The 23,225-nt window shown below is 40.9% G+C and overlaps 1 protein-coding gene and 1 long non-coding RNA gene across 6 annotated transcripts in view; one reads left to right on the top strand and one right to left on the bottom strand.

The window, feature by feature from the left end:
- Positions 1–3,048: 3,048 nt before the first annotated feature.
- Positions 3,049–23,225, bottom strand: part of SLC12A7 (solute carrier family 12 member 7) — a 198,807-nt gene continuing 178,630 nt past the window's right edge. For all 5 annotated transcript variants that reach the window (XM_072412049.1, XM_072412048.1, XM_072412045.1 and 2 more), the window contains 4 exons: positions 21,642–21,749; positions 13,391–13,566; positions 5,040–5,173; positions 3,049–3,591 (listed from right to left, as the gene is read on the bottom strand). In XM_072412049.1, coding sequence (XP_072268150.1) covers positions 3,500–3,591; positions 5,040–5,173; positions 13,391–13,566; positions 21,642–21,749 — 510 coding nt within the window. In that variant the 3' untranslated portion in view covers positions 3,049–3,499. The remainder of the gene's footprint in view (positions 3,592–5,039; positions 5,174–13,390; positions 13,567–21,641; positions 21,750–23,225) is intronic.
- LOC140331219 (uncharacterized) overlaps positions 16,646–23,225 on the top strand; it is a 91,838-nt gene continuing 85,258 nt past the window's right edge. Inside the window, exon 1 of the long non-coding RNA XR_011920893.1 lies at positions 16,646–18,917. This is a non-coding gene — a long non-coding RNA (uncharacterized lncRNA). The remainder of the gene's footprint in view (positions 18,918–23,225) is intronic.

A 23,225-nucleotide genomic window follows, 5' to 3' on the forward strand; every position in this document is an offset into this window, starting at 1 on the left:
ACAAAGAAGTGGTTTAAGAAGAAGCACATGTAGGTCCTGGAGTGGCCTAGCCAGTCTCCAGACTGGTTGATAGGGGATCTAATACTTATTTCACTCATTACAATGTACATCAACCTCTGACTTTTGAGCACTGGATTTTTGAGGGTTCTTTTGTTATTATCTCTCTCACAGCTACAACACACACACTAATTCATACTATTCTGCAAATTAAATATTGATGCTATTTGGCCAACTGTCGATATCTGTAAATATTTTTATTTATGTATTTATTTCTGTCAATCCAGTTGAGTCTCTGAATCTTGAGGAAGCCATTGAGCAAAATGTGTCGGTAAAGGAGACTATTCCGATTGACCATATATGATTTAACGTTATAAGTATACCATGAGGTGAACCAATGTAACATATCTTCCTAGAATAGTTGTGCTATGTCTAGTTGAGAAGCTGTACAAACCTAAATGAAGTAAAGTATAATTTATTTAATTGCCAAAAAAGCCTTCTATGTTTTTCTCTTTGTTTTTGACAGGTATTCATATAACCAACTGTAGATTATTATATAAATTGCTATAGACGGGTAAAAAATACAATACTTATTTCAACAATTATACATTTTAAATTCTTTGTATAATATAAAACAGGTTTAGGTCTTCAATTGGTGGATTTCTCCAATCAAACTACAATGGCAACCCCAGCCTAATAAAAAAAAAAAAAAAAAAAATACAAAGTGCTCTACAAAAAGTTCTGCTATACAGTTTATAATTTATACTCACCAACATAATACTCCAATCCCTTTGGCCCATTCACACTATATGATTAAATACCACAACATTCACACCTGGATAAGCAACTTTATTTTAGCCATAAGACTTAAAATCTCATGCTGCTCTAGGAAAATAATTAAGTCTCTGAAATCACTTTAAAAGTATTTCTTAGGGAGTTTCTCACTAAAACTAAAATTTTAATTGCAGAGGATGCAAACATTTTTATTTGAATTATCTAAACAATTGTTACTAACGTACTAAAAGTCATTGCTATTTTTATGGAGTAAAATATGCAGTACTTTGATCCTTTCCTCTGCTCCAATGCCAATACCTTCAGAAGAATCATGGAACTTAATGCAAGTTTTTCTATCAATAGAAGAGGGAAAATTCATGCTCTGCTTACCAGAGCAGAGTGCAACATCTTCCCTGCACAGGTTAAAGGCAGGACGAGGACCGTTATTCCCCGACTTGTTTTAGTCATGAAAAAAAAAAAATACCAAAATTTGCGTGGTTTCTCCAAATGAGATATGACTGCGGTGCCAAAATGTAAAAGAAGGCCTAGTAAGGAAGGAGGTTTACTAAGTTGGTAGGTAAGCAGTTAAAAAAAAAATTATTAATTGGCTTTTGTACAGTTCAATGCAGAAAGTACCAGAGCCCACCTCTGTATCTAGCGTCCGCTAGTAAACCTCAGCACAAACTTTACCAACTATGATAAGGTTTATATAGCCCCAAGATAGTGTGCTTGTAAAGTGTGCTTGTGAAGTACATGGAAAATATTAGTATCCAGTGCTTACCCTTTAAGTGACTAAAGTCAACTAAATAATGTACAACCTAAAGCAGTCGTTGCCAACCTTTTCGGTCCCGCGGACTACTAAAATCACCAGTTTCTGACCGCCCATGCGCGGAGAGCCGGGTGTTACTCAAAGGGGAGAAACCTCCCCCAGAGTAATGTCATTATCACATAAGCCCGCCCACTCCCCCATCGCAGATCTGAGCCTGCAATGGTAGAGTGGGCGGGTTGTGTCCAGGGATACAGCCCGCCCACTTCCCCTAGCCTGGGAAATGTACAAGGGATGTGGTCCGCGGCCAGAGCCAAGGACCACCAAATTTTTCTCGTGAAGCACTTCTCCTGAACACGCTCGAGGGTGCACCAGCCAGAGTCGAGGACCGCCAAAATTTTCTCGCGGACCACCAGTGCTCCGCAGATCACCGGTTGGCGACCGCTGACCTAAAGCATACATCTAACACAATAAAAATGGAAAAAAAATATATACAGGAAAAAAAAAGTCTGTGTGTCAGACCTAACTTTAGCAACTACTAATATTTGGGTGAAACAAACACATATCTTTAATCAAGAATAGTTAAAGAGGAACTATATTTAAAAAAAACAAAAACACACCTTCAATCCCGCAGGGCAGACCAATCACTCCAGGGGTGTCCGGCACCTGGTCCCACGTCAACCCAACATTTGTCCTGGAGCTGGCGCTCCAGGCGCAGCCATCTTCCTCTTCTCTTCCTGGTCCTTCATCCTACATCACCCAACCAAGACGCAGGATCCGGTGTTGTAGGATGAAAAAAAATTCTCTCACTGCGCATGCGTGAAATCTGCAAATTTTTCTCTTTGAGCAAAAAGGCTCCTTCTGCGCATGCCCTGGGTGCTCGGACATGCGTAGAAGGAGTGCCCAAGAGCCTCCCGGGCTGCCTGACCTAGGCGGCCAAGAATTAGAGGGGCGGTGCTGCACCCTTTTTTTTTTTTTAAATAAAGGGTGTTACACTTAAAAAAAAAAAACAAAAAAAAAAAAAATTTTACCTTACATTAAAGGATTCTCTACCCTTTTTTGTAAAGTGAAAATTCTGAGTATAGGTATGCTTTAAGTGTCTTCCAACATGTTTTTGGGGTTTGTTAATACAACATAATTCGGTTTAAATCCTACTGTGTAGGTATTAGTGTTGGTCGAATATCTCAATATTCGATTCGACAGCTATTCGATAGTAGAGTTTCTCTATTCAAAAATTCATAGTACAGCGCTGCAACAGCAATGTGTTCTTGGATAGACATAGTATATAGCTGTACTATGTGTTCTTGGATAGAGAAACTCTATGCAAGAACACAGGGCACTACAGGTGATGAATGGGGACAAGTCCCCATTCATCACCTCTAATGCCTGGGAGTTCCCACAATGACAGGAGGATTCCCACGGCTGCACAGCTGGGGGAATCATAATGTCATTGTGGGAAAACCTGTAATAAAAAAAAAAAGTTACCTAAAAAACACAAAACATTCAATAAATTTCTTTAAAATTAATTTTTATTTTTTTTTAAAACACATTTTTTACCCCGAATTTTTACTGTCGAATACTGCGTTTTTCAGGTCGGGTCTATCCGAATTCGAACAGCCATATTCGGGTCGAATATAAGAACAACCCGAATTCGAACACTAACAATAGTAGGTATGATATAGAGATTTTAAAGCACAATTTGGCATTTACCATGTTTAGTTGTATATTCCAAAATGAAATGCTTATCATTTTGTCTTCTCTACATGCAGTAAAATGTATACCATACTTTATAAGAAATTATCCAGAAATGCAGAAAAATACTATTTTAGAAAATTTTAACCAAAAATATACCAAATGTAGTATATTATTTCAAGTATGTAGAAACAAATAATGTTTGCAGTCTTTCACACGTTGTTTTCATTATGCAGTGTGTTGTTCATATGTTAATTTCTTCTTCCACCTTTAGGAGTAAATGGTGATTACTTCTCTACCACCACCACGAACAAGAAGCACTCTGTTTAAACCTTCCGTTAAAACCTCTAAAAATTCCATATCTGACAAACCATTTGTTAAGGTTAACCATTTCATAGAGAAATAAATTATTTAAATGGTAACTGGTGAAAAAAACAAAACAAATTCTAAACTTAAACTGGGTGCCATGTTGCCCTGGTGTGCAAGTTTGCACTGTAAGTTTCCAGGCGTGACATGGTTAGGCTACACTAAACTGGACTAATGTTGCTGGTTTCTCTCTTGTACTCTCTCCTGTGCCCTAGTCAAGTGTTTCCCAACCTTTCTTAAATCGTGGCACATATTTTACATTAGAAAAATCCCACAGAACACCACTAAACAAAAATGTCACATAGACAGGTTTATTAGCTACCTGCTGCTAACAATTTTTGGACCAAAATAACTAAAATTGGAAAATTTCCCACAGTACACCTGAAGATCTCTCACGGCACACTTGTGTGCCACGGCACTGTGGTTGAAAATCACTGCCCTAGCCTATAACTGAAAACATGGAGGGTTCCTATCATAGTGAAAATCCAATCAATTTGGGTGAGGAACCGTTTTAACATGGTGTACCCTTGAAATAATTTTCACATCTTAGGGAACTCCTTCTAAAATGACTTTATCTTTAGCTCACAGTCTATTAGTTTGGTGGTCGGTGGGAAGAATGCCTCTTGCATTGCTGGCCAGTGGAAAGAATACCATCCTGATATAAATAATCTTTATGATTAACTGTAAGTTGTAACTGACCTGAGAGGCACACATTGCTCATGTTCAAGGAACCCCTAGCAACCTCCATGGAACCCTGGTTTAGATGGTGTTCAGCATGTGTCTTTCTTGCTAGGTTAGTTTTTGCAGAAATGTATTCAACTTGTAAGTTGCTCATCACAGAGTTTGTCAGCAGCTTGGTGACATTTCCCAGATTAACTTTTCCTTCCTAATTTCATTATACTTTATCTGCCCTGACCTTGCAGTGACCATGTGGTCATCTCTGCCTCACTTGCCATCTTTTGAACACACCTTTTTTTTCTTTAGCATTATCTACACCCAACTGTTTCAAAACCCTGTACAGTTTTCTGACTAGTCTTTACTGTGGTACCATGCTATTATGTGTGCAAATAGCTGGTTCACCTGATCTATGACCCCAGGAGGGTACATCCATGACAACTTCTCAGAAAGTGAGTTAATGTATGCTGGTTGATATTTTAACCCAGAAAACGAGCTCTATCTAGTGAATAAGTAGACATTCTTTAAGTGCAGAATTGAAGTATATATTGCCATGATTATCCAGACAAAACCATTTAAATTGTTCAGAAAAAGGCAATAAAATGTCAAAAAAGGACAACACATACAAACAAATTTAGCACTGTGTGCTAAATTAAGACATGAAGAAAAAACAAATTAAGCATTACATAGCTTAGTGCATAGAATTTTGTAAATTTAACAGCCAGCTTTTCTGTGTCACATACCTTTAAATGACTTAATGAAAGGATACAGTTTTCATCACCTTGTTTATTCTTAGGTGGTCCAGGCATATTTAATAAAACCAGCTGTGCATGCTGAGATCTATTAACTACAACTTCATTGAGCTTCACAGCAGTATGCATTCTCCTAACATTTGACTGGTTTCTGCAACAAAGTTTAAAAATTACAAAAAGCGTTGCTGTTGTTTACACACATTTTTCATAACTTATACAGCATTCTAATCAAACCAAACTTTATGAACATAATAGAGGTACTTAGCAATGTGCACAAAATGCACAAAAAATAAAACTCTCAAACCTATGTGGATTTAACACAGTCTGTGGTTTAATTTATAGGTTCCCCCATTCCTTGCCAGCAAAAAAAAACAGAAATAAGGTTACAATGTTTACTGAAACTTTATTCAGATGGTGTTCTCATTTATACCCATGTATAACAACAAACTAAATCTATATCCTGTTTGGGAATATTGATTACTATAAGCTTAATCAGCACCATTCTGAGCAGCAGGTACATAAGTAAAAAGTATAAGAAGGATAAATATTATTCGTTTATATAAATCTTGAGCATAAATCTCAGCTTCAGGCACTGCACTGTAAAAGGACATAAAAGTTGGGCTTATAAATAAATCAAATGATAAATCTCTCTATATAAATAAAAATGGAAAGATTGTGTTTAAAGGGTTTTTAGGGGTGAAAAAACAAAACAATGGCATCTCTACACAATGTCTAGCTTTTAAAGCAAGGAGCACATAGAAAGGGTCATTTTGGGGCATGGCTTTGTTGTTTCTAGGAATGGCTGCATGGGACTGCAGCTCTGACAGGCACAGGCTGATTTTTCATCTAAACGGGCACCCAGCTACTCCAGAATGGGCAGAGTGAAGCGGGTCAAGACGGGAACGCTTCCCCCTACCACATCACAGCGGCTCCCTACACCTCTCAGCCCTCGATTGGGGCTTATATTCATGAAGCTCCTGCAGCCTCACAGGATTCCAACATGGCGCCGGCTCCTTCTGTTCCTCACACGTGCTGTGCAGAGGGACCAGGCATGCCACAAGAAGCAGATGCTCCTAGCCTGCAACATCACACTGTGGGATCCCCAGATCACAGATCAGAAGACCCAGAAATGACAGGCAAAACAGGGGTGAGTTCCCCGTTCACAGAGGGTTCCTCCTCACCATAAGCAGACCACACAGGGGGCTTTCCTACTCACCTGGGGGCCCCTGTATTTCTATGGATGTTGCCATCCCAGCTGTATTCAGGCCTGATGCAGCCTCCTCTCCCAAGGAAGGGATAAGCCAGGGCTCTGATGACTCTCAGGGATGTGGTCCCCCCAGGATTAGCACAGAAGATTTTCCTCCCCTGGGCCCCTCACTCCCACTATGTGGCACAGCTCTAGGAAGGTCCAGTTCTGTAGCCCATATATCAGCAGACCCCTCCAAGCCTTGCCCCTCCAAGGTCTGTACAAATGAGTGATGAAATGATTCCCCCCTGGCAACAGTATTTTCAGATGCTGCCCACCAAAGCAGACTTTCAACTACAGAAATAGGGGTTCTGTGTTCTGTGGAGACCTGGATGAGAATTTACAACAGGCTAAGGGGGACATCCCATGGCTCTCACCATCAGATCCCAGGAATATCACCTAAATATTAGGGATCTCTATGGCCACTTGGAGGGCACGGATAGATAGTATAAGTTGCAGGAATAACATTAGAGTCCGTGGTCTACCTGAGGCTACTAAAAATTCAGATTTGAAACTAGTGCTACAAGCCTTAACTGCCTCCTAGGGTGCCCCTCCTCTCATGATGTTGGCATTACTATGGCATATCCGGCCTCGAGGCAGTTCAGGCGCAGAGTTCGGCATTCCCCTCCACCTTCAGCTCCACCGGACAGTGGACACCAAGATTATTCCTTCTCTGTCCATACAGCAAGGTTATTTACTTTATTCCTATGATGGAAGCTGTTTGCCTTTTTTTTGTCCTTGTTTTGCCTTGATTTTTGATGATGAAGGTTAATGTTGTTTTCTCTGTGACTGCACTCCTGCCGTTTTATGGTGTGTGTCTACTGCAACAGAACTAATTTTTTCTGGTTTCTGTGATTGCACTATAATTGTTTTATTGCATTTACAGGCTACAGTAGACTCTACAGTATTCTGTGGACTATCTCAGGGACTGCTGTAGCCTGTTTTTGTGGTACTCAACCATTATATCGATCTGCTGTTTTGCCTAGATCTAACACTGACATGCTGGAATTTAATGTTATTTCCCCATTTACACTTTAACCACTGTATTTTTTCAGACCCTTGGGGGGGTTTCACACCGGGCCTGGCTTTGCTCCCACTGGGGCCAATTTTCTGCTAGCCAGCCGGTGCCGGCCGCAATCTTTGATGAGATTATTTTGGTTTATTCTGGAGGCCGTTGGACTTTTAGTCCCTTTGGGAGTGTTGGTGTACTCGCCAGGTACGATTGTTCCCTGTTCGCCTTGGAAGAGGCACAGGGACCGGTGGGTGCTGAACACCCCCTGGTTGCTGACCAGCGACTGTTTCAGTTTGGTTTATTATGTTCTTGTATTTTTTCTCTGTTCCCTCTTTACCCGTCTCTCCTCTTCATGAGGCGCCTCAATTGTCCACAATTGTATACTCAGGAGCCTAAAGGTACCCCCCTCTCCACTTACCTGGCAACATGGGAAGCCTTTGCTACATTCTTTTTGTAAAATACTTATAAATATATAATGGCTAATAAAACTTTATCCCTTAATGTGCGGGGACTAAACTCTAACACTAAGAGGGAATTGGTACTCAAAGAATTTAAACGCCAGTTTGCAGATGTTATATTTTTGCAAGAGACGCATTTTGACAGCACAGGTACCTTCAATTTTGTCTCTAATCTAAATCTCCATCTAAAAAGCGTGCAGGGGTTGCAGTTCTGTTTAAAGACTCTTACGTTTTCCCTCATACGTTCTATTACTGACATGGAGGGCAGGTCCAATTTCTACATGGTACCCTACAAGGGTTCCCTTTAACCATGTGCAACATTTACGCTCCTAATGCAGGGCAGTTTAAGTTTCTTACTAAAACACTAGCCCTTTTGGAAGAATTCACACATACTTATTTGATTGTCGGTGGAGACTTTAATTTAATTTTCTGTCCAAATCAAGATAGGATGTCCATGTATACATCCCCTCCACATCCTATTGTGCTGCAATGCTCCAAGTTTTTTAGGCAGCTTATGGGACATCACTAGCTGTATGACAGCTGGCTAATTCAGCACCCTACAAGTAAGCAATTTACTTTTTACTCCCCTCCTCATCAAACCCATACTCGCATTGACTACCTATTCATCAATTTACCACTCCTGAGGAACAGTGTTTCTGCTGATACACCCTATTTCAGACCATGCTCCGATCACAAACCTGTTTGCCTCCTCTAAGACTAGAGTATGTCACTGGCAGATGAATGATTTTCTTCTTAAAAACATGGACACCAAACTGTCCCTTAGTGCTGGAATACAAAAACTATTTTACCGAGAACAAGGGTTCAGTGGCGCACACTTCCACTCTCTGGGAGGCCCACAAGGGGGTCGTTAGGGGCCAGTGTGTGGCCTTGAGTTCCTGCCTTAAAAGGGACTCCAATCTGCAATGTCTTAATGGTACAGGCACTACGGACTGCTCAGGAGAAGTTCTCTGATAGAGCGTCACTGGGCCTCCTATGGGAGATGACTTCCCTCCGCTCTAAATTGAGGGCCCTGGAGCTGAGGAAGGTCAGCTGGATGATACAGCATACTAGACAGCTTTATTACCACAAAGGCAACAAGGCAGATACACTTCTGGCACGCAAACTGCTCTACAATCTAGTTCCTCCCCTATGGCCATTAAAGACGAGAAGGGGATAATAAGGTATGACCCGTCCCAAATAGCTTCCCTCCATGAACAATACTACACCCAACTATATCACACGGTGCACCAGGCGCAGAGCTCCACGAGCTCAGCTTTACAAGCCACCATAGACGCCTATTTAGCTGAACTGAATCTCACCTCCCTAGCCCCACAAAACCTTCTTGGCTGAATTTACTTCCTCATCTAGTGGAAAATCTAATGATTTTCCCCATGGTAAACTCATCCTGCCTTCCATGTCATGCTCCTATATTAATGTTTTCTCCAAGCCGTGTAAGGATCAAACGGATTGTACAAACTACAGACCCATTGCGTTACTAAACTCGGATCTTAAAATTTACTTAAAATAAGATTTTAGCAAACCGGCTCGCTAAATTTTTACAGCTCCTTGTACACCCCTGGAAGAGGGGTCCAAACGGGCTTCATCCTATACCATCATGCTAGTGACAATACGCGCAGAGTAAATAATGGTATTGATATCCTCAACAAACGCAAAACTCCTTCACTTGTCTTGAGTTTGGACGCAGAGAAGGAGTTTGACTGTCTGAGCTGGCCTTTCATGTTTTCTACGCTTAGTAAAATGAGGTTCTCAGGCCCTTTTGAGGGAGCAATTTGCTCCCTTTACAGTTGACCCTGTGTTAAATTGCCTCATGCCTCCTCTACAATGTTTTCCATCAAAAATGGGATGCAACAGGGATGCCCCCGGTCCCCCTTGAGTACGCTCTAATCCCAATATTCAGGGTGTTCAGGGTGACCCCCCTATAAAATTTCACTATATGCAGATGATGTCCTTTTCACACTTACACAGCCCCTTACTACTCTCCCCAACTTGTGGTCTGAATTAAACGCTTTTAGCATTGTTTCGGGTTATAGAGTCAATTCCTCAAAGACAGAAGCTATGCCTCTACATATACTACCCTTGCAACTCTCAGCATTACAGGATAGTTATTCCTTCATGTGGCGGGAACATTCTTACTGAGTTACTTGGGAACTAAGATCACAGCTTCCTATAAAAAACTACACTAATAATTTCCCCCCACTGTTTCAGGAGATGGGAAAGGAAATGGAAAGGGCACTCACTGTCGCTTTTAGGACGCATTGCGTCTGTGAAAATGAAGCTCTTGCCCAAGCTTCTTTATTTATTTGAAACTCTCCCAGTCCGGGTCCCGATTTTGACTTTGAAAAAGTCCGAATTTTATTTGAGCACACAAGCGACACAGATTATCCAGATCAGTGGTCTGTACACCCAAGGAATTGGGGGGGTCTTGGGACCCCAGAGCTGGGTAAATATTATGTAGCAACTCACCTTCGCTACTTGCCCTCATGTTTATGTTGGCTTTGCCACACAGTGTAATGGTCCCTAACTGCGGTGTTTATAGCTCCCCAGTGCCTATAACCATGCATCCAAGAAGGGTTTTGGGCTCAAGTTCTTGGTTTTCACACAAATTTACAAATGACCTAGCAGACTTTTATTGGCATTTTATTGCCTAAATCCTTTGATAAAAAAAGATCTCAAATGTCCACCCCCTCACCCTGGGGAATAAGAGCAGGGTAGTATCCCTAACCAGTCTATGTAAGGATTAAAGCAGCCCTAGGAAGAGGAGATAAACTAAAAAAAAAAAATAATAATTATATTTTGTTAAAATAATGCCTACTAGGGATGACCGAGCGGCGAATCTGGCATTTCTCGCTTACCGAACATTTATGCGAGAACAGCCTTGTGATTCGCCATGGGGTCGTTTTCTCGCTGAACAAACAAGGGAAAAAGCAGGGGGCTGGAACGCCCACTATTTCCGGCGCGAATGGTGCAGCTGGGGAGCAAATCATTTGCTCCCAGGATGCACAGCAAGGCCCAGCAGCTCAATCAGGAGAGATCTGAGCACAGGCATATATACAGGGAATGGGGGGGGGGGGGTTAGGGAGGGAGGGGTTGTGTTTTGTTTGAAGTAAAAAAGCAGGGAGAGATGTGGATTGTGACAGGGACAGGTTAGGCACCTTCTGTATATGAGTATATATACAAATATAGCAGTTTTTGATGCTACCTGGTGGTATGTACCAAAGAAGCCAGTTTCCTACAGAAAAATTTTTGTCCTTCTCTCAACAAAAAATACAGATATTTCAGTCTTTGGTATCACTTGCTTTTTAGCAAAAAAAACCCAGTTTGCTACAGAAAAAATTCTGTCCTACTATAAAAAATACAGATATTTTAGTGTTTGATACCTCTTGCTATTTACCAAGGAAGACCATTTGTTATAAAAAAATTGTGTCCTACTATATAAAAAATACAGATATTTCAGTGTTTGATACCTCTTGCTATTTTACAAAGAAACCATTTGGTACAGGTGCATTTTTGCCCGAATAAGCAAAAGATGAGCCCTAGAAGCACTTTCATATGTGTGTCCACATATTCCGATGCCTACGGAGGGAACCTCGCATTTGCAGCATCAAAAATCTGGGATGATTCCTGGCTGGCCACCCTTCTGGATCACTGCTACAAAGACAAAATGTCACAGTTTCTACCCAAACCCGGCGCAAGAGAAAGAAAAGGTGACCCGTCTGAGCAGAATACTATGCGACTGGCTGTGTGAGGAGTTGCCTGCACCACACAAGGAACTCCGGCAGACACTGCCTCCACTGTATCCACCTGTAGCGGCAGCAGCAGCAGCAGTAGTGGAAGCAGGCCACACACATCCAAAAGTCTAGGCCAAGGCAGGGGGGGATTTTCTGGATGTGTGGCAAAACCTGATGTGGCCACCTCAAACAAGAGAAGTGAAAGGGCATAACCATCGAGAACGGATGAAGCGTATGGTGCATGATTACGCTAATTTTTCAGCTTAGTATTGTAAGATTGAGGGTTGGCATTCATGTCATCCACTTCATGATGCAAACTAGTTATATAATTTACCTTCCTACCGCTTCCGGCACCACAGACCACAGCAACAGTGCTGGCGCACAAAACATCTTGGTCTGGCCCTTCTCAAATTTCAGATGTTTGTATTACACACTTCTGGGTGGCATTGACGATGGACTACACCCAGCTCTAGATGCCAGTTACCAATGCGTTCCCCGCTCCGTTTCAGTGCCCACCGCCTCCTCCTGCTGCTGCCTGTCAGTACTCCATTCACTAAAACTGTACACTTCTGGGTGGCACTGATGATGCACTACACCCAGCTCTAGATCCCAGTTACAAATGCGGTCCTCGCTCCTTCTCAGGGCCAACCGGCTCCTCCTCGTGCTGTTGCTGCTGCCGCCTATCAGTTCCCAATTCACTAAAATTGTGTTACACACTTCTGGGTGGGTGGCATTGTCAATGCAGTACACTTAGTAGTTCTAGATGCCAGTTACCAATGCACTCCACGCTCCGTCTCAGGGCCCACAGCCTTCTCCTCCTCCTGCTGCTGCCGCCTGTCAGTACTCTATTCATTAAAATTGTACACGTCTGGGTGGCATTGACGATGCGCTACACTCAGCTCTAGATGCCAGTTACCAATGCGGTCCATGCTCAGGACCCACCGTCTCCTCCTGCTGCCTGTCAGTACTCTATTCACAAAAATTGTATTATACACTTCTGGGTGGCATTGACGATGCACTACACCCAGCTCTCCATGACACTTACCAATGTGGTCTCCCTGGCGATAGCTGACTAGAGTCCACACACTGCTACTGCTCCTGCTGACCCACGCTCCGTCTTTGGTCCTCCATCCTTTTGCCTAATGTCACTGCGCTACATGTCCGCAACTTTATGGGTGGCATTCCTAACATATGTCATCCAGGTCATGATGCCAGCTAGCAATTATTAATATTAATAAACAGGATTTACATAGCATAAACAAATTATGCAGTTATATAAATTAAATAGGGGTGCATACATTAAATAGCAATGCATTCTTCTGCTGTTCTGACAGCAGAGACTGTTGCTAGTGGGGTTAGCTCACCCTTTCTCAATGTCCTAATGTTTATGCTACTTTCTGGCGGCTGTCCATCACGCAAAAATCCTATGCGGTCACTCTGCCTGCCATTTTCTGGAAAACCACAAGGTCTTTTGGAACTTTTGTATTTGTCCCTTGTTGCCACTGTTCCTCTACACATACCTAGCAAAGTTGATGGTTCTAACATGTATAGGGGCTTTGCTATTAATGTTTAAAGTCGGCCCATTGAGTTTAATAGAATTTGCGAAATTGGTTCGCCGAAATTTCGTGGACCCATCAGAAGTTCGAGAACATTTTTGCAAGATTGTCAGAGGCCTTCTAGCTCATCCCTAATGCCTACCAGGATCCAGTGATGTCTAAATAGTAACCCCAATGATCTATTCATTGGAGGTCCCAAACTGCCTAAAAAAGCCACTAGTCTGAAGAAGTTAAATACTACACCTAAACATAGCCCTAAAATATGTTTCTTAGAATAGTAATCAGTAAATTGTAAAATAAGAAATTGTAAATGCTAAAATAGTATAAAAATTTTAAAAATGACTTACGGTTTCATATTAAATAAGTCCCTATAGCCTGCTACATTAAGGTCTTTAATTTTATGTTTTTCAACGATAAATTTTTCCTTAGTCCACGTCATTTGAACTTTTTCTGGTGTAGCAACACTTGAACTGTCCACCACTGCTGAATGGGATGCTGTATTCCTGTCATGAATAAGCTGTGCCTAAACATACAAGATACAAAAGGACCATTTAAATGTTAGAAACAAGTTAAACAAATTAAAGAAACAAATAAGCATTCTAACAATTGTATAAACTGGTATATGCCTGGACAGTTAAACTACATGAGACTGGATAAAGTCTTTCTCACAAATAAAAAAGCCTCTGGACTAAAAGGCTTATAAAATACCTTTATAATGAATATTCAAATATACCTGCCTCTTCAGTTTTTGTAGTTAAATAATAATTCTAAACTGGACACAATCCCTTGATCCTTAAGAATTATTACTGATAGGATGTGCCACTTGGACTAGATATGTGGTTGAAAACCTACCCAAAAGGGGAAATAGTGACTCAAAATTCTCCCACTGTCTAAAAACAAAAAATGTATTATAATTTATTGTGTATTCCTTTATGTAGAATGGTCTCTGTTATTGTTAGTGTGACAGAGTGTCACACTATCAGAAAGGGTAGAAAAGGTCAGGAAAGTGTTAAAAAGGCTTGTACTCAGCAAGAGGCTTACAGAGGAAGTACTCAGCAAGAGGCTGACAGAGGAAGTACTCAGCAAGAGGGATGCCAGGCCGAGAGAGAGGCAGAGAGGGATACCAGGCCGAGAGAGAGGCAGAGAGGGATACCAGGCCGAGAGAGAGGCAGAGAGGGATACCAGGCCGAGAGAGAGCAGTGGTGGATTCCAGACAGAGAGAGCCAGAGTGGATTCCAGAGTGGAGAGGAAGAGGATCAGCCACTGTGTTGCAAGCAAACCACTGCAAGGTGGTGATCAGAGGGGCTTAGGAAAGCCAGCGTCCACACAGGACTACAAACCTGTGAGTAAACAGTATTGATACTGAGATAGTGTTTGGGTTAGTGAGCTAGGGCACCCAGTTGCCCAGCTGGGCTATTACTATTTATTGTTTTGTTGTGCTGGGAGTGTGCTGTAACACTTGCCTAAACAAATAAAGACTGTTGTTATTTTGGACTTTTGGAGTCTGCTGCCTCTAATCTGCCCTGTAAGCATCCCGCTACCATGAGTGACTGCCCTGTGCTATGCCACATTAGTTATTTTCAATCCATGACATCATCTATTTTGAACATTGTTATTGGATCACTGTGTAATATATACAACAACCCATATGTCACTATCCATATTCATCTCTGGATTAATTTAATAACTTTCAAAATATGGGGGTCATAATTATAAAAACTAGTGAAAATTGAACATCAGGGTTACTGTTTAAAAAGTGTGTCTAGAAACCCGAAATTAAACATACAAAATTATGGACCCCCGGGGCCACTTATTACAGAGCATGGAGGTGCGAACCCCAAATTTATACCCACCTGTCACAAAACCAGAAAAGTTATACTACACTACCCTGTCCCCATCCCTACTTTGAACCCCAATTTCTCTGAAACAGGGAAATGTATACAAAACCAAAAATGTCATTGTTAGGCCATCGTCAGAACACATAGAACTCTGCCCATCAAAAAAAATCTACCCTGTTATACATTGGTGGAGGCTTCTAGAACCTGAACCTTAATTTCTCTGGAACGGGGAGATACAGGTGAACAAAAAAAAGGGGCAAGTGGGGGACTTCTGTGGCTAACACCCCCTAAAGTTTCATCATTAGGCAATGAACATAAAAAACTCTGCCCATAAAAAAATACCCCGTTACACCTTTGTGGAGGCTTCTAGCACACTTCTAACACACCCATTGGTATACGCCCCCTGGTAGTTTTTTTTCAAGGGTAGTTTTCTTTGCTTAAGACACCGGCCCAACATGGATCCTTACAGCGGAGCTACGTATGTGGGCCCCTGGTATGTCACCTCTCATACAAATATGAGAGACATTCGGGACTATAACACCAGGCTGTTTCTCCAGTCTGGACCACAGATCCATGGATCACTATTCCCGATTCCACCAGATAAATACCAATTATTTAATTTCCTACTTTAATGTCCTAATATGTCTCTGAAATCATCGACTGATTACCCTCTTCTACTACACGGCTCTTAGGGGTCCCCCCCCCCCCAAAGACTGCCAAAATCAAGAGACAATGTAAGTCTAAATTTTTACTATTTTAAGGCACTACCAATATTATTTCTTTAGATTACCATAACCCCTCCAGTGTTCTCCCCAGAAATTTTTTTCAGCCGGGTAGGGGGAAAATGTAGCCGGGAGGTGGGCGGGGCTATACACTGCAAATTTGGAGCCCCTAGTATCTACCTACCCCCTATATTTTGTTTCAACTGTCTAATGCCTGGCTTGTTAGAATGTACAATTTTTTCCATTTTTTGTATTATACCCCCACAGTCCAGTGCTTTGTATTTTAATCCAACTCCCTTGAGTACCATGTTTTAATAGTGTAATACCGTGTAGTAGTGTAATATTGTGATCAATGTTAGGCTTAACAAATTAGGCTTAGTTCACATTGGCAGTAAAAAATGCCCCTCCCGAGTGACTACTTCTTGGCAACTGCTAGGCACCTGGGATTGGTAACCTGTGATAACTGCTGGGCACCTGGGATTGGTAACAGGGGGTAAGTGCTAAGCTTTTCAGGCCTAGCATTTTTTCAACCAGCTGTGATTCCTGGCGAGAGGTGAGGGGTAAACGCAGCAGCAAATGCAACCTTAATGCTCGTGTGAATTCAGCCTACCTTCAGATGTCACCTCCTAGCGTTATACCTAGTTAACACAAAGAGCATCATGCATATGATCGCATATAGGGGCAGGACAGCCAGTGCCCTCCTCTCATCACTTCCAAAAACAAAAACATCCTGTGAAATTTATCCACCCGCAGTATGATCGCTGTGAGTGTAAAGTCTGCTTGTCATGTTCTGCAGCCCAACAACTCATTACGTTCAATCCTTTAGATCTCCTAAAATGTTGGTTGTAATTACCTAAAGTTTTTAGGGTACACAGGGGACTCTCATAGCTACTGATAACCAACATTTCTTTTTTTAATTTCAGGAATTTTCAAAATATGGGGATCACGAGTTTAAAAACTTGTAGATATTGAACATTTGGGTTGCTGTTTTGTAGGAAAGTGCGCCTAGGAGCCCAAAATTGAAAATGCAAATTAAGGACCCCCGGGGCCACTTACATAGTAAGAAGCATTGAGGTGGGCCCCCTAAATATTTTACCTACCTTTCACCAAACTATACCTGTAATACTATGCTGCCCTTTCTGCTTCTGTTCTTTGAATCCCAATTTATCTGGAATGGGGAGGTGCAGGAAACTGAAAATGTAAGTGCAAGTGCGGAACAGATGTATAAACCCCTAAAATTTAATTAGCATGGCATCATTAGAACATAAAAACCTCTGCCCATCGAATTGTCCGTTTCCATACCTTGAACCCCAATTTCTCTAGAACAGAGAGAAGCAGATAAACAGAATCATAGGTGCAAGTGGGGGACACTTCTGGCTAACACCCCCCAAACTTTCATCTCCATGGCATCAATACATAAAGTCTGCCGGTCAAAACATGCTGCCCTGTTACACATGACTTACCCTACCAGTACCTAAAGCCCAATTTCGTTTTGATGGGCAGAGTTTTTTATGTTCTAATGATGCCATTGTGATAAAACTTTAGGGGGTGTTATCCACACATTTTCAGTTTCCTACACCTTCCCATTTCAGAGAAATTGGATTTCCAGTTAGAAATGGGCAGTAATGTGTAACAGGGCAGTGCGTTTGCCATAGTAATGAAATTTTACTGTGTGTGTGGAGGGGGTTATCGAAAATTGTCCCCCCCCCCCCCCCCCCCCTACATTTTTGGCTTTTTACACTCCACCATTTGTGATAGATATAAATAAAATTAGGGGCCTTTCCCCGATGCTCCTTTCTATGTAAGTGGCCCTGGGGATCCCCAATTTGCATTTTTGATTGAGGACTCCAAGGCGCACTTGCTTTTAATACTGCAACCCCAATGTTGTATATTTACAAGTTTTTACAATTCTGATCCCGATATCATGAAATTTGTAAAAGCTGGGGTGCTGAAATTGTGAATGGTGCTAACTAAAAGTGTTCCCTGTGCCCCCTGAAAATTACAAGTCATTATGACATACAGTTTAGGGGATATGAAGGTTTTTACACAGAGCGATGTAAGACAGGAATGTGACATGCTGCATTTACACACACTGCTCTGATGACGTCATTACACACGCCCACTGGGCAGAGACATTGTTTGCACGTTTCTTTTTTTCTCCAAAATACTCGGCACAGCTATGAGAGGGGGAGGGGCAGCCTGTGTCCTGATCTCCTCATAGCTGTGCTCTCCTCACTCTGCCCGGCTCTAATCAGCAATCAGCTCTTATCAGTGGAGAACGGAGCGAGCAGAGCAGCCTCTCTGTTGTCCATTCAGAGCTGCTGAAAATGTGCCAGGCGGAATACTCACAGCAGGTGGGCGGTCTGCCCCCCAAAAACGGGCTGGGGAGAACTATGCCCTAGTTTTTATAAATCCTAAAACATCATTATTCCTGCACATTATGGATATGTCTAACTATAAATAACCTAATGTAACTATTTCAAAACTTATTACAAAATCTTCAATTTTTATGAAAATTCTAGTATGCTACTATCAATTAACCTTGATGCACGTCTTAACACCTATATCTAATCATTACTCACATGTGACTGTATTAGATTTCTATTTAAAGCATTTATGTTAAATTTATTAACCTATGTTTGCAAACACAACTAGACAACATCAAGCATTGACTTAAAGCCTCGCTTTTGTACAACCACCCCTGAGGAAGCCTGCACTGGTCGAAATGCATCGGGTACCCAATGCGTCGGGTTTAATGCAAGCGACTACCCACCCTACTACAATATACTGGCGTTACTGTAATACACAAAGCAATAGATATTTGTTGCATAGTGTCCATAGGGCCTTATTTTGCTTTGACCTTAACAAGTATAAGGTCCAAAAATATTTGTACTGTATCTTCCCAGAAGCTATTATCAATAGAATACACATTTTGCCAAAAAAACCTCTCTCTCTTCTTTCTTTGTTAAAACAAAAATCCAACTCTTTTCCAGACACAATCCTCTTCTCGCATCCTCCCCCAACAATATTCTAGCCTATTTCACTAAATCTTCCAATTATATACTATCGGAATATGCTCTGACTCTTCTATAATTTATTAACAATCATAATCCACTCTTTTCCTCGTGGTCCATGGTAATTCCTTCACTTTTACTTTTCTTTCTCACACATGCACTGTGCGAGATTGGTGATGTAGCCAAAAGAAGACTGACAAAGATGGCAGTGCCCGGCGCTTCCTCTGGAGGATTCCAGAATGGCGCAGGACCATATAGAAGACATCCCTTTGGACGATCGAGGAATCTACAGAGTTAAAGGCAAGTGTATTTTTTTTCACTTTAGTTCTGCTTTAAGCATCTCATCTCATGCCTGTCTTCTTTCCTCACCTCTATAATCATGAACGGTCTTATCTTGTCTTGTCTTATCTTGCTCACTCTCTGTAGTACTTGATTATTTTATGCATGGTCTCCTCTCCCTTTCCTACCCAGCCTCCTCCTACTCTGAATGTGGGTAGCAATTACTTCTCTCTCCCTTCCACTACTCACCATTACCAATTCTGCCTACTTATTGTCCCTCAAGGTGCAAAGTAATATATTCTAGTACTAACGTTATAAAAGTAATAGATTATATTGTAATATTCTATGGGTTTTCAGGATCAAGTATTTCATTATTCATCTGCACGGGTTTGTCACGTCCATGTGACATACCACATGTGACAAGATTTCAACCTTTGTGACAAGCATACTTCTAACTTTGTCACTTATCATTTGGCCTCAAAAAGGGTACTCTAGTCAAACTTATCACCAAACTAGACAATAGAATCCGAGCGCTGCGTGCATAGTATCTGCTAAATTAGCAGTGGGTAATTATACACTTTGATGCAGATGAATTTACAGACTCATATTCAGTGTAATGTTCAGCTTCTGGAATATTTACAAGTTTGGTATTACTCTGACAGTGCTGTCAGGCTCAAGGCTAATAAGGACCATGAAAAAAAAAAAACAACCAGCATTGCCATTAAGGTTACCACTAAGAATAAATTCAAGGACCACAGGATTTCTGCAAATAAAGGTCTTTCTGAATAGACTGAAATATGAACCATACTTTCCAATGACTTCCTACAGTGAAAGAATTAGGATCTAATAAAGCAAAATTACACTGTTGGTACACTGAGCTGTAGCTGTTATGCACAACTTTGTTCAGTATATATGAACATTGCTTACCTTGTTCAGCATCCTTCTCCAGCGATGTGTAGGCTGCTCTCCCATGTCACTCTCTTGCTGGCACATCTATCTTTTAGTGGTTTGAAATCTTCAGTCCCCTGGTGTGGACCTGCAAGTATGTCCTGCATCTGGCACAAAATTGTGCCAATACTGTATACTGAGCATGGCTAGTGTTCACTTCTGTAAACTAAATAATGGTGACAAGCAGGCAAAATCAATAATTGCAGAGAAAAAAAATCAAAATCAATAATTGCAGGGAATTAAGAGCATCTTCTGCCAAAAAAACAAAAGATAAATAAACAAAAAACTTGGATGCCACAAGAAAAAACAAAACCCATCCACAGAGCACCACACTTTAGGAACCTGAGTTTTGCAAACAATACATATCAACACAAGGAAACCTCTTTCGCGCCCAAAAGTGCCTGTTGTAGTATGCCAGTTTTGCACAATAAAAAAAATAGATACTAAAAAAGGTATGGTTTCACAAATTGCACAACTCTAATTATGTTTGTAGACAATCATTATTACATGTCTGGACATCTTTTATAATACCTAAATTATGCGTATGCATAAGTATGCACATGCATACCATGTGGCTATAAATGCTGGGGTATGTTGAATAAAGGACAGGTAATTATAATTAACTACTTCATCTGTACCATGAAATTATTAAATAAGAACACACACACTAGATTTAGTAATTCTTTTTAACTAATGTACCTCCAAACCTTTTGTTTTGTAGCTGCAATTGTTTTTAAAAAAAAAATGGTAGGCAGAAATTCATTAACATGTCCTTTTAAAAACATTAATATTTTCAGATGTACTCAGAATCCAAAAGCTGAAGTTTAGTTTATTTGGGTATACACAACATTGCTACAGTAATGATAAAAAATGGCATTTTAAATTTAGGCATACAGGTAATCCTTGTGTTAGATACGAGATAGGGACTGAAGTTTTCAGGGACTGAATTTGTATGTAAGTTGGAACAGGTACAATATTTTAATAAATGCAATTAGGACAGATGTTTGTCTCAACATATTATTAGGCAGTGTGGTGTCAGTTACTGTAAAAAATACTCACTGTAAGGTAATCACAAAGCAGAAAAAAAAAAAACTTTATGAAGCCTAGACATTCATTAATTTCTGGAGCAAGCTGTGCTTTGATATAAAAAAAAACTGCTGAGTTTGTTTTGGTCATTAAAGAGTTACAAGATGTTGCAAAACCGCAAAAGATGTCTTCTACAAGTCATGCTTGTAGAAGAAGCCCCCCCATCAAAGAGCTCCCTGCCCCCCATCAAGCCAACGTCCTGCACACAAACAAGCAGGGAATCCCCATTCGTATCTAGGAGTCGTCCGTATGTTGGATGTCCTTAACTTGGGGACTACCTGTAATTGTGAAAAGATCTGTGTAATGCAAAAATATTCTGATTTAAAGAGGTGTGATTATTTCAATTGATTGGTTTTGTTGGTGGAGTAAGAAGTCTTGAGAAGAAGGTGTGTCCTAAAATACATACTCCAAATCTAAAATGTATGTACATTTGCACAACTGAAGTGGTCTGACAAGAAAAGTGTATTTTTAAAAGCACAGATGAGTTCAATATCTCCTCGCAGAATATAAACGTTACATGGCTGTTATACTGAATTAATAGAATCAGTACTTTTAAAGCTACTGTCTTCACTTTTTTTCAGTTCAGTCAACCACTGAAATATCACCTTTTCAGCGCAACAGTCCCAAAAGCATTAAATAGGAGAAAACACTCTTAATGCACAAACTGGAACATCCAAAATATATTAAAAAAAACAATTTATAACACTTTACCTCTCTTTCTCTTTCATTCTTAGACAGTTGCATTTGCTTTAGCATTTGAGATCTTTGCTCCATCATTAATGTCCTTTCATATGTAAATGCAGATATATCATTTTCAAACTATGGAAACAATAACATTGCAAGTCATATGCAAATCACATATTGTGTTCTTTACATTTAACTCTGGTCATTAGGCTGTAATTCTTGTTTCAACAAACAATCAGAAAAAGCAATTTACAAATTTACAATAGTTTAAAAATCGTATTTTTTATTACCTGAAACTGATAAACATACAAGATTGCTCTTTATATAATGCCACTAAACTAAAAAATAAATTACTGTCCTGCTGTTTGAAATCTGTTCTTGTGTTATTGGTTGTTTATTACCTTAATGAAAATATGAGGGGAATAAAAAAAAATATTTAAAAAGTAATAAATAAAGAATGCTATAAAACAGCGGTCGCCAACAGTGGTCCGCGGCTCTGGCCGAAGCACCCCCAAACAGGGTCGGGAGAAGGACCCCGCTGGGGGGATGCACCCACCAGAGCCACGAACCACGTTGTCCCCGTACTGATCGAAGGGTTCAGGGAAGTGGGCAAGTTCGGTCTTTGGACACAACCAGTCCACTCTCCCATCGCAGGCTCAGACTCGCGATGGGAGAGTGGGCAGTTTCTGGCATCATGACGTCAATAAAGGGGAAGTTTCTTACCCTTTGAGTGACACCCGTAAATTTCGTGGTCCGTTGTGTCCTATGAGGTAATCCTACTTAAGAAATGTGTACTACCAGCTGATTGGGCATGTACAATGAAGTCACAATCAGCTGTTTCTGCTCTGTCTGCGGGCGCATCTCCTATCTTTATCTATGAGATTCTGTTTCAGTGTGAGCTCCCCGAGAGTGGGGATGTTCTAAAGACCTCGGAGATGAGCTGTGGCTGCTCCCCGCCCACTTTCATTGTGAAATAATCCTACCTCTCCTACCCTAGCAGCAGCATGAGATCTGTGTCCGTGCTGCTCCTATTACGCCCAATGTATAAAACCTTCATATCGATTGTTGAACAAACTTGAAATTTTCAGGGTACACTAGGGAAAATGAGAGCTGATACTAAACGTAATTTCAGCCCCCTGAACATAAGTTGCCAGATACAGGGTCTCAAACATAAAATCCTATTGAGATGACACCTTAACTTGCACAGATTCATGAAGTATGTTGCTGTATTTGTAAAAAAAACAAAAAAAAAAAAAAACAAAAAATGCAGATATTACTGTGCATGTGTGAGATTGCCTTTTTTCTTCTTTCAATGACAGAAAAGTCCCTCCTGGGCATACCTGTTCTCAGATCCTCCTGGGATATGCACGCCATGAATCCCAGGAGGCTCTGCGCTCCCATTCAGTCCCTTTAAACGCTGCGCTAATGAAAGAATGGGAGGGGCTTTGCCTTTTTGTGTTTTAAAAGAAAAAAAATGGGAAAAAAAACAAAGGGTTATCTATGCTTTTATATGAAATAAAATTTTAGTGATTTGCTACCGTGTTTCCCCGATGATAAGGCAGGGCCATCAAATAAGACAGCCCCCCCTTTTTAGGGAAAAATGAAAAATAA

The sequence above is a fragment of the Pyxicephalus adspersus genome, chromosome 5 (genome assembly GCF_032062135.1).
Source record: "Pyxicephalus adspersus chromosome 5, UCB_Pads_2.0, whole genome shotgun sequence".
Lineage (NCBI taxonomy): Eukaryota > Metazoa > Chordata > Amphibia > Anura > Pyxicephalidae > Pyxicephalus > Pyxicephalus adspersus.